At 41.1% G+C, this 11,185-nt stretch overlaps 1 protein-coding gene across 1 annotated transcript; it reads right to left on the bottom strand.

Moving 5' to 3' along the window:
* Nucleotides 1-354: 354 nt before the first annotated feature.
* Nucleotides 355-8,529, bottom strand: LOC124285489. The gene is made up of 2 exons (XM_046721730.1): nucleotides 8,421-8,529; nucleotides 355-2,326 (listed from the first exon to the last, which is right to left on the bottom strand). Exon 2 carries the CDS (start codon nucleotides 2,254-2,256, stop codon nucleotides 772-774), a length of 1,485 nt encoding a protein of 494 aa, XP_046577686.1. The 5' UTR covers nucleotides 2,257-2,326; nucleotides 8,421-8,529; the 3' UTR covers nucleotides 355-771.
* Nucleotides 8,530-11,185: the final 2,656 nt, after the last annotated feature.

The following is an 11,185-nucleotide window of genomic DNA, read 5'->3' on the forward strand; positions in this document are numbered from 1 at the left end:
TTCATTACTTCCTTGAATGTCCATTGTATACTATTCAAAGACATAAACTGTTACAATCTATAGAAAGTATTGTTAAAATTAGATCACTGATTGTTATTAATCTTATCTTACATGGCATGTACAGAATGTTTTCAAATCTGTACACATCTATATCTCTCAAACAAACGTTTTTAACAGTTAACTTCTGTTGTATATATCCTATTATTGTGAGAGGGCTTTTTTAAGTTGGATAACTTGTGCCCAATCCTTTTCTTGAATGAATGTTTCAATTAATAAACACAATCAAACCTCAGTGACAAACCTGTTTTTAAATTCGATAGTAATTGATGGTAAAAACAACTTGGAGAAGAGAAGACAGATTATCATTTAATCACAACAAACTCCTATTTACACACAATCAAACTTCTCAGTTTCAGGCTCACCCTACTCTACTACCTAGACGGTGGACTGTTCCCTTATACCCGTAGGTGTTGTCCTAATTAATCTTCTAGTTCAGTGTCTGTCAATTGACTGTCTGTCAATTAGGTGTTCGTCATAAATGGGACATAATCTCTAGAAATAAATAAAAACAAACAACAACAAAAACACACACAAAAACCAAAAAACAAACCAAAAACAAACAAACAAACCATATGGACATTAACAAGTTAAACAATCAACAAATATAAACCAGAAACGTAACAATAACATTATCTGCTTGTAATAACTTCATTTATAGCGTATGTAGGGTGTGCCAGCCTATATTGATTTGGCTTTCGAAGGTATGTTCATTTAGGGCAAAAGATACTCCTTCACTTCTCCACCACTACCAACAAATAGATGTCTCTCATTGTATAGATACAAGGCAGTGGGAGGAGCCAGTCCATCTTCAGGCACAAGAATGTCCTTGACAAACCGCCCAGACTCGGTCAGCTGGATCACCCTGCTGGTTTCATAGTCTGCCAGAAGGATGTCCCCAGTTCTGGTAGTCTCCACAGCGGAGGGTCTTCTGAACGCCCCATCCTCAGCAGGGAAGTGCTCCCACAATTGATCTCCCTGTGGTGTCAGGCAAACGAGAGACTGGACAGTTGGACACGAGTATGACACCAGTATGTTTCCAGTTCTTGTAACACACAACCTGTCATAACCACGGTCGTCCCTACTGACATAAGACCGAATGGGTTTGGGTTTCTTCCCCTTCATGTTCAAGATATCAATCGCCCCTGCCGCACACCCTACTAGCGTGGAAGAGGTTAGCACACGTAGGCCCCGATAACACGAGCTTGTGTTGATATCAGAGAGGTAAATGAGGTCAGGCGTGACGGCTAGTATCGATATGCTGTAGGTATGAGGGTCTGATACCATCACTTGGTTTTGTTTCAGGTGTATTAGATCATGAGGTGTGGCCACGATATACTCGCTATGGCAAGATTTGCCATTTCTAACGTAAAAGGACTTCACTTTTCTATTGCCGAGGTCGGACACAACAATGGTCTTGATGCCTTCAACATCAAGGACAATTATATCAAATATATGGCAAAAATGTCCTTCTTTTTTTAGGGTAACAGTGGTCGAATTCAAAAGTTTTGGACGAGACGAGCGATCATGTAAATCCTGGAATGTACAATCAAGCTGACCAAAGGAAAGGTCTTCAATGCCCTTCTTGACTTTTCCAATGTCTTGTGATACGAAGACATCGTTTATAATGCGTACAACCTGATCTTCAGCTTCTGTTAGTCCTGATAGAAGGTTCTCATGAGCAGGATGTAGTTCCATCAAGTCGTTGTCGCCAAGCATCTTCTTGAGAACAACCCTTTTCTGATTGGCCAACTGAATGTCTGTTTCGTTTTGATTCACATAATCTGATAACAGCCCAAACTGGTTCTCAGACACTCCATCAAGTGTGTCCATCAACTCTTTCTCTTTCTGTCTAAACTGACTGATAATTGCGTGGCTGGCACATCGAATTTCCGATTGAATGCGTGTTCTTGCCTTACGTGCCTCGACAATGCTTGCCTTTAATCTTTGTATATTTTGAAGTTTCATTTGGATTGTTCTGGAGATTGATTCCTTCTTTCCAGATAGTTCGGCCATAAAATCCAATTTCTTCGATTCGGTGCTGACACCATTTTTGCAGCTCGCCTCTGTTTCCTTTGGATCTGTGCAGTCTTCTCTGCTTTGACCCGGGCATGGTTCCAGTGTCTTTTTCATCTTTACCTCGTTTGATCCTCCAGGAGTCCCACAACTTCTTTTCGCCCCAGATCGTGTCTCAGACATCGTGAAGGCGTTTAAGGACGCAGTCTCAGCCTTATGTACAACCTTAAGATGAATCAGCAGGGCGGTTTACCTAAAATAGCAAACGAAATGTTAATGGTGCATATTTTTAGGCGTGAGAGATGTCTTACACGAAGTGTTCTTCAGCGACACAGAAAGTTTTCTGTAACCGTGTGCTTTTCTTTTTAAATGGGATTTTCTGGTCCGGACAACCGTCATATAGATAGAATATGCGGCGTAAAACTAAACTCACTCAGTCACTCACTCTGTTTAAAGCACTTCACTCGTTACTGAACGTGTACTGTGTAAGGAGAGGAGACACCTCTTCTCACAATCACCCGTGAAGACCCGGGTTACAATTGGTCTTAAGCAACCCATGCTTGCCGCAAGAGGCGCCTAACGGAATCGGGTGGTTAGGCTCGCTGATTTGGTTCACTCTTGTCATCGAATCCCATTTGCATAGATCGATGTTCATGCTGTTGATCACTGGATTGTCTGGCATAATAGTGCTGCGTGCGTCGTTAAACAACTAACCAAACCAATCTTAGAGTATAACTTAGAGGCTTGCTGTCTTCGCGATACTGGTTTACACTCGTGGTTTACACTTACTACTTGAAATACAAAACTCACCAGCATTGTAATACCTAGAGGCTTGCTGTCTTCGCGATACTGGTTTACACTCGTGGTTTACACTTACTACTTGAAATACAAAACTCACCAGCATTGTAATACTTAGTGGCTTGCTGTCTTCGCGATACTGGTTTACACATGTGGTTTACACTTACTACTTGAAATACAAAACTCACCAGCATTGTAATACCTAGAGGCTTGCTGTCTTCGCGATACTGGTTTACACTCGTGGTTTACACTTACTACTTGAAATACAAAACTCACCAGCATTGTAATACCTAGAGGCTTGCTGTCTTCAAGATACTGGTTTACACTCGTGGTTTACACTTACTACTTGAAATACAAAACTCACCAGCATTGTAATACCTAGAGGCTTGCTGTCTTCGCGATACTGGTTTACACTCGTGGTTTACACTTACTACTTGAAATACAAAACTCACCAGCATTGTAATACCTAGAGGCTTGCTGTCTTCGCGATACTGGTTTACACTCGTGGTTTACACTTACTACTTGAAATACAAAACTCACCAGCATTGTAATACCTAGAGGCTTGCTGTCTTCAAGCGATACTGGTTTACACTCGTGGTTTACACTTACTACTTGAAATACAAAACTCACCAGCATTGTAATACCTAGAGGCTTGCTGTCTTCAAGATACTGGTTTACACTCGTGGTTTACACTTACTACTTGAAATACAAAACTCACCAGCATTGTAATACCTAGAGGCTTGCTGTCTTCAAGATACTGGTTTACACTCGTGGTTTACACTTACTACTTGAAATACAAAACTCACCAGCATTGTAATACCTAGAGGCTTGCTGTCTCAAGATACTGGTTTACACTCGTGGGTTTACACTTACTACTTGAAATACAAAACTCACCAGCATTGTAATACCTAGAGGCTTGCTGTCTTACACTCACTACTTGAAATACAAAACTCACCAGCATTGCGATACTGGTTTACACTCGTGGTTTACACTTACTACTTGAAATACAAAACTCACCAGCATTGTAATACCTAGAGGCTTGCTGTCTTCAAGGATACTGGTTTACACTCGTGGTTTACACTTACTACTTGAAATACAAAACTCACCAGCATTGTAATACCTAGAGGCTTGCTGTCTTCAAGTGATACTGGTTTACACTCGTGGTTTACACTTACTACTTGAAATACAAAACTCACCAGCATTGTAATACCTAGAGGCTTGCTGTCTTCATGATACTGGTTTACACTCGTGGTTTACACTTACTACTTGAAATACAAAACTCACCAGCATTGTAATACCTAGAGGCTTGCTGTCTTCGCGATACTGGTTTACACTCGTGGTTTACACTTACTACTTGAAATACAAAACTCACCAGCATTGTAATACCTAGAGGCTTGCTGTCTTCACGATACTGGTTTACACTCGTGGTTTACACTTACTACTTGAAATACAAAACTCACCAGCATTGTAATACCTAGAGGCTTGCTGTCTTCGCGATACTGGTTTACACTCGTGGTTTACACTTACTACTTGAAATACAAAACTCACCAGCATTGTAATACCTAGAGGCTTGCTGTCTTCGCGATACTGGTTTACACTCGTGGTTTACACTTACTACTTGAAATACAAAACTCACCAGCATTGTAATACCTAGAGGCTTGCTGTCTTCGCGATACTGGTTTACACATGTGGTTTACACTCACCACTTGAAATACAAAACTCACCAGCATTGTAATACCTAGAGGCTTGCTGTCTCCACAATAATTAAACACTCGTGATTTACACTTATTACTTGAAATCCACAATAATTAAACACTCGTGGTATACACTTACTACTTGAAATACAAAACTCAGCAGCACTATAATACTTAGAGGCTTACTGTCTTCGCGATACTGGTTTACACTCGTGGTTTACACTTACTACTTGAAATACAAAACTCACCAGCATTGTAATACCTAGAGGCTTGCTGTCTTCGCGATACTGGTTTACACTCGTGGTTTACACTTACTACTTGAAATACAAAACTCACCAGCATTGTAATACCTAGAGGCTTGCTGTCTTCAAGATACTGGTTTACACTCGTGGTTTCACACTTACTACTTGAAATACAAAACTCACCAGCATTGTAATACCTAGAGGCTTACTGTCTTCGCGATACTGGTTTACACTGTGGTTTACACTTACTACTTGAAATACAAAACTCACCAGCATTGTAATACCTAGAGGCTTGCTGTCTTCAAGCGATACTGGTTTACACACTCGTGGTTTACACTTACTACTTGAAATACAAAACTCACCAGCATTGTAATACCTAGAGGCTTGCTGTCTTCGCGATACTGGTTTACACTCGTGGTTTATACTTACTACTTGAAATACAAAACTCACCAGCATTGTAATACCTAGAGGCTTGCTGTCTTCATGCGATACTGGTTTACACTCGTGGTTTACACTTACTACTTGAAATACAAACTCACCAGCATTGTAATACTTAGAGGCTTGCTGTCTTCGCTATACTGGTTTACACTCGTGGTTTACACTTACTACTTGAAATACAAAACTCACCAGCATTGTAATACCTAGAGGCTTGCTGTCTTCAATAATGATACTGATTTTACACTCGTGGTTTACACTTACTACTTGAAATACAAAACTCACCAGCATTGTAATACTTAGAGGCTTGCTGTCTTCAAGCGATACTGGTTTACACTCGTGGTTTACACTTACTACTTGAAATACAAAACTCACCAGCATTGTAATACCTAGAGGCTTGCTGTCTTCAAGGATACTGGTTTACACTCGTGGTTTACACTTACTACTTGAAATACAAAACTCACCAGCATTGTAATACTTAGTGGCTTGCTGTCTTCACGATACTGGTTTACACATGTGGTTTACACTCACCACTTGAAATACAAAACTCACCAGCATTGTAATACCTAGAGGCTTGCTGTCTCCACAATAATTAAACACTCGTGATTTACACTTATTACTTGAAATCCACAATAATTAAACACTCGTGGTATACACACACTACTTGAAATACAAAACTCACCAGCATTGTAATACCTAGAGGCTTGCTGTCTTCGCGATACTGGTTTACACTCGTGGTTTACACTCACTACTTGAAATACAAAACTCACCAGCATTGTAATACCTAGAGGCTTGTTGTCTTCGCGATACTGGTTTACACTCGTGGTTTACACTTACTACTTGAAATACAAAACTCACCAGCATTGTAATACCTAGAGGCTTGCTGTCTTCGCGATACTGGTTTACACTCGTGGTTTACACTTACTACTTGAAATACAAAACTCACCAGCATTGTAATACCTAGAGGCTTGCTGTCTTCGCGATACTGGTTTACACTCGTGGTTTACACTTACTACTTGAAATACAAAACTCACCAGCATTGTTATACCTAGAGGCTTGCTGTCTTCGCGATACTGGTTTACACTCGTGGTTTACACTTACTACTTGAAATACAAAACTCACCAGCATTGTAATACCTAGAGGCTTGCTGTCTTCGCGATACTGGTTTACACTCGTGGTTTACACTTACTACTTGAAATACAAACTCACCAGCATTGTAATACCTAGAGGCTTGCTGTCTTCGCGATACTGGTTTACACTCGTGGTTTACACTTACTACTTGAAATACAAAACTCACCAGCATTGTAATACCTAGAGGCTTGCTGTCTTCGCGATACTGGTTTACACTCGTGGTTTACACTTACTACTTGAAATACAAAACTCACCAGCATTGTAATACCTAGAGGCTTGCTGTCTTCGCGATACTGGTTTACACTCGTGGTTTACACTTACTACTTGAAATACAAAACTCACCAGCATTGTAATACCTACAGGCTTGCTGTCTTCGCGATACTGGTTTACACTCGTGGTTTACACTTACTACTTGAAATACAAAACTCACCAGCATTGTAATACCTAGAGGCTTGCTGTCTTCGCGATACTGGTTTACACTCGTGGTTTACACTTACTACTTGAAATACAAAACTCACCAGCATTGTAATACGTAGTGGCTTGCTGTCTTCACGATACTGGTTTACACATGTGGTTTACACTCACCACTTGAAATACAAAACTCACCAGCATTGTAATACCTAGAGGCTTGCTGTCTCCACAATAATTAAACACTCGTGATTTACACTTATTACTTGAAATCCACAATAATTAAACACTCGTGGTATACACACACTACTTGAAATACAAAACTCAGCAGCACTGTAATACTTAGAGGCTTACTGTCTTCGCAATACTGGTTTACACTCGTGGTTTACACTCACTACTTGAAATACAAAACTCACCAGCATTGTAATACCTAGAGGCTTGCTGTCTTCGCGATACTGGTTTACACTCGTGGTTTACACTCACTACTTGAAATACAAAACTCACCAGCATTGTAATACCTAGAGGCTTGCTGTCTTCGCGATACTGGTTTACACTCGTGGTTTACACTCACTACTTGAAATACAAAACTCACCAGCATTGTATAACTTAAAGGCTTGCTGTCTTATACAGGTTTACACTCACTACCTGAAATAGAAAACTCACCCGCATTGTATAGCTTAGAGGCTTGCTGTCTTCGCGATACTGGTTTACACTCGTGGTTTATACTCACTACTTGATGTACAATGTGTGGCTATAATGCTAGCTCCTACGTTTCGTACTTCTAGACGCATCGTCACCGTTCCTTTGTCCATGCAAATATTAGAAGCTTATTGAACATGGTAATACCCCTCGACCTCTGGATGATACGACTTTAATCACACATGAACAACGCAGTTGCGAAATGACCTTCGGACTCCTTTACACAATTGTCACTTGAATTGTCTGTAAAACTGCGATACGTCTCATCACCGTCTGGTGCGGTGGGGTAGCCTAGTGGTTAAAGCGTTCGTTCGACACGCTGAAAATCCGGCTTCGATTCCCCACATTCGGGACATGAGTAGTTATGCACACGTGGTTTCTTGAATTGTACACCAGTTCCCTCGGAAATTCCCGCGAATATATATACCCGACATGCACCTATTGTTAAAACAATTCGATCTGTTCCGTTATAATACATTTACAGACTGACACCACGTGTTCTAACTTAAGAACATAAACGTAATTAACAAAAACAGTTTTATTTATATGTGTGTCAATCTCCCTTGATGGCCGAGATTAGAGATGAGATACGAACTAAAAATATGGAGGGCTTCATCGTCACACAACACATGGTTTCGCAAGTATCCAAAATATTTGACAGGGACAACGTGAAAGTTGTTTTGTTGTTGTTTAACGACGCGTTCAGCAATATTCCGGCAATATGGCGGCGGTCTGTAAATAATCGAGTTTGGACCAGACCATCCAGTCATCAGCATCTTGAGCATCGATCTCCACAATTGGGGAACGATGACATGTGTCAACCAAGCCAGCGAGCCTGACCACTCGATACCGTTATTCACCTCTCACGACAAGCATATGGGTTCCTGAAGATTATTCTTACCCAGATCTTCACGGGTCAACGTGAAAGTGATGTACTTACCTACTTACACCTTGGTCAGACTGAAGGCAAGTGTGCTCAGCGTGCTCGCAGTATTCAGATCCTCAACACGCGATGTGGTCAGTGGGATGAACAGCGGGTCAGGTTTCATCGGTGTGACCTACTTTAATGGAAAACACCCCCTTACTGATAAACTGATAGGACATATCTTGTACCAAGCTACCCAGCACTGTGACCCATAACTCATTGACAGACGGGTTCAAGTTACAAATATTCGCTGAATTGCATTAATATCGATGCAAACCGTACTTCAATAAACCGACGTTTAAGAGAATGAATATAGAAGATACAAGAAAAAACAAACCCAAACAAAACATGACCACTTTAATGGAAAACCCCCTTAAAACACTGAAAAGCTTGTACCAAGCTACCCAGGACTGTGATCCATGAGTCAACAGACGGGTTCAAGTTACAAATATTCGCTGAATGCCACTCTTACGCCTGTTAAGAGCTTTAGCAATGCCACTTTACGCCTGAGCATTAGCACATTAATGAGTTGGACATGATGATGTCATGTTTGTTTTGTTCCTTTTCGTTGAATTCAGTGTCATGTTAATCTTTCTAAATTTGATGTTTTAAACTTGATTAATTTCTAAATATTGTTTTTGATACTTCGATCAAAATGTGGCGGGAGAGTACGAATCCTGAGTGAAACCATAGGAGTATTTTACGAAAGCTTCGAGCAGTTGATCCATCGTACAAATATGAAGGACTGTCAGTATGGCTTGGGAAGTACAAATATAAGTATCAGATGAAATGCCTATTGTTGTTGTATGTGTAGGATTATGACTGACAACTCCCTGTTAAAGCCTACACGGGATACATTACTGTGAGTCTTACATTTGATACGGTCAGTTGTGGGTTGTCGCGTTCAACAGGCAGGTGTTAACTAGAGTAGTCTCCCCTTACCTTTGAAATTGTCGGTGGTGGCTTTTGTTATGATCACACAAAGCCGAATATTTTCCCATTAACTTCTATAGTAACGTTTGTTTGTATAAATTAACTAATCAACAGTTGTTACTGGTAAAGACTGGCAAAAGCTAACAAATCTACCCCACAGGCCCAGGTCCACAGAAGATGCCACCCATATTAAATTATATGTGGCCACTTTTAGCATAAATCAAAGTAACAAATCACATCACTAACTACTGCAAAGCTTTGTCAGTTTTAATCACTGGGTGGATATTCATATTCATGTTTAAAATTAACATAAAAATCTTACAATGATATCCGTACTGAAGCTCCCTCGATTACTGAATCTGAAATGAGGTAACATATCTTACAGAGACGTACTGACCCTGGAAGGGAATGGGTGAGTCGTTTAAACAGCATTCAAGTTGTGTCGCGTCGAGGTAACGTGATGAAGAGAACGGGCGAGCTAGAGGCCGTTGGTAGGATCCATGTACCGAAAGAAATAAAAGGTGGTATTTGTTGTTGCCTAGCCCAATAAAACGTATATTAGACCGGACTCACGAACGTGCATATACGTGGCCGTGTATTTCCTTTAACCTTTTACCTTTAACATGGCGTTAAACCCATCTTTACCCCTTATTAATGTCATTGCATGTTTTAATCATCGTTTTGGAAACCATATCGCTTGTTTGTCGTTTAATGCCGCGATATTCCAGCTATATGACGCCGGCCTGTAACTAATCGAGTATGTACCAGACAATCCAATAACTGACATCATGAGCATCGATCTGCGCAACTGGGATACGATGACACGAGTGATCCAAGTCAGCAAGCCTAACCACCCTATCCCGTTAGATGCGTCTTACGACAAGCATGGTTACTGACGATCAGTGCTTACCGTGTGCATGTATATAACAATACATTATATGTATGTGTTTTTATTAACTTTGGGTAAAAAAAAACCCAGTTCGTAATGGAATGACAGGAGTTTGTCCAATAAACCACGGCGGCGTGACCTCCATTTGACTACTGTGGTTTCACCTCCATTAAACCAGGATGCCCTGTCCTCCAGTAAACCAGACTGATGACCTGGCCTCCATTAAAGCAGGATGTCCCTGGCCTCCATTTAACCAGGATGCCCTGACCGCCATCTAATCAAGATGACCTGACCTCCATTTAACCAGGATGATCTGACCTCCATTTAACCAGGGTGACCTGACCTCCGTTTAACCATGGTGACTGACCTCCATTAACTCAGGGTGACTAACCTCCATTTAACCAGACTGACCTCCATTAAACCAGGGTGACTGACCTCCGTTTAACCATGATGCCCAATCCTGATTAAACCAGGATGACCTGGCCTATTTTAAACCATGATGTCCAACTCCATTATACCAGGATGACCTGGCTACCATAAACCGGTTTAGTCTGACATTCATTGAAAAAAGATACCTCAGTCTCATTTAAACCACGTAGAGGCGTGTTGACAAAAATCCTAATAGATCCAATGGAGGCGAGTTGGTATAAGGCAGACCGCCTCCGTGGTGTAGTGGTTAGAGCGTCCTCCCGGAGAGCGGAAGGTAGCGGGTTCGATCCCCGACCGCGTCATACCAAAAGACGTTCAAATATGGCACTTGTTGTTGTCCTCTGTCTGACGGTTAAAGCGCTGTTTGTCACTCGGCATTAATGGGTACAACAAGGACTGGTTGGCTTGGAGTCAGTATAATGTGTCTGAGTGGGGTATTCATGCTTCACTGCGGCATGGTGTCTCAGTGGGCTAGCACGATAAAACCAGCTTCAGTCTGGGCTAGTACAAGCAGTCACACATACAGAGC

This window comes from Haliotis rubra, unplaced genomic scaffold (genome assembly GCF_003918875.1).
Source record: "Haliotis rubra isolate DU_JTF1 unplaced genomic scaffold, ASM391887v1 Scf360, whole genome shotgun sequence".
NCBI classification, from domain to species: domain Eukaryota; kingdom Metazoa; phylum Mollusca; class Gastropoda; order Lepetellida; family Haliotidae; genus Haliotis; species Haliotis rubra.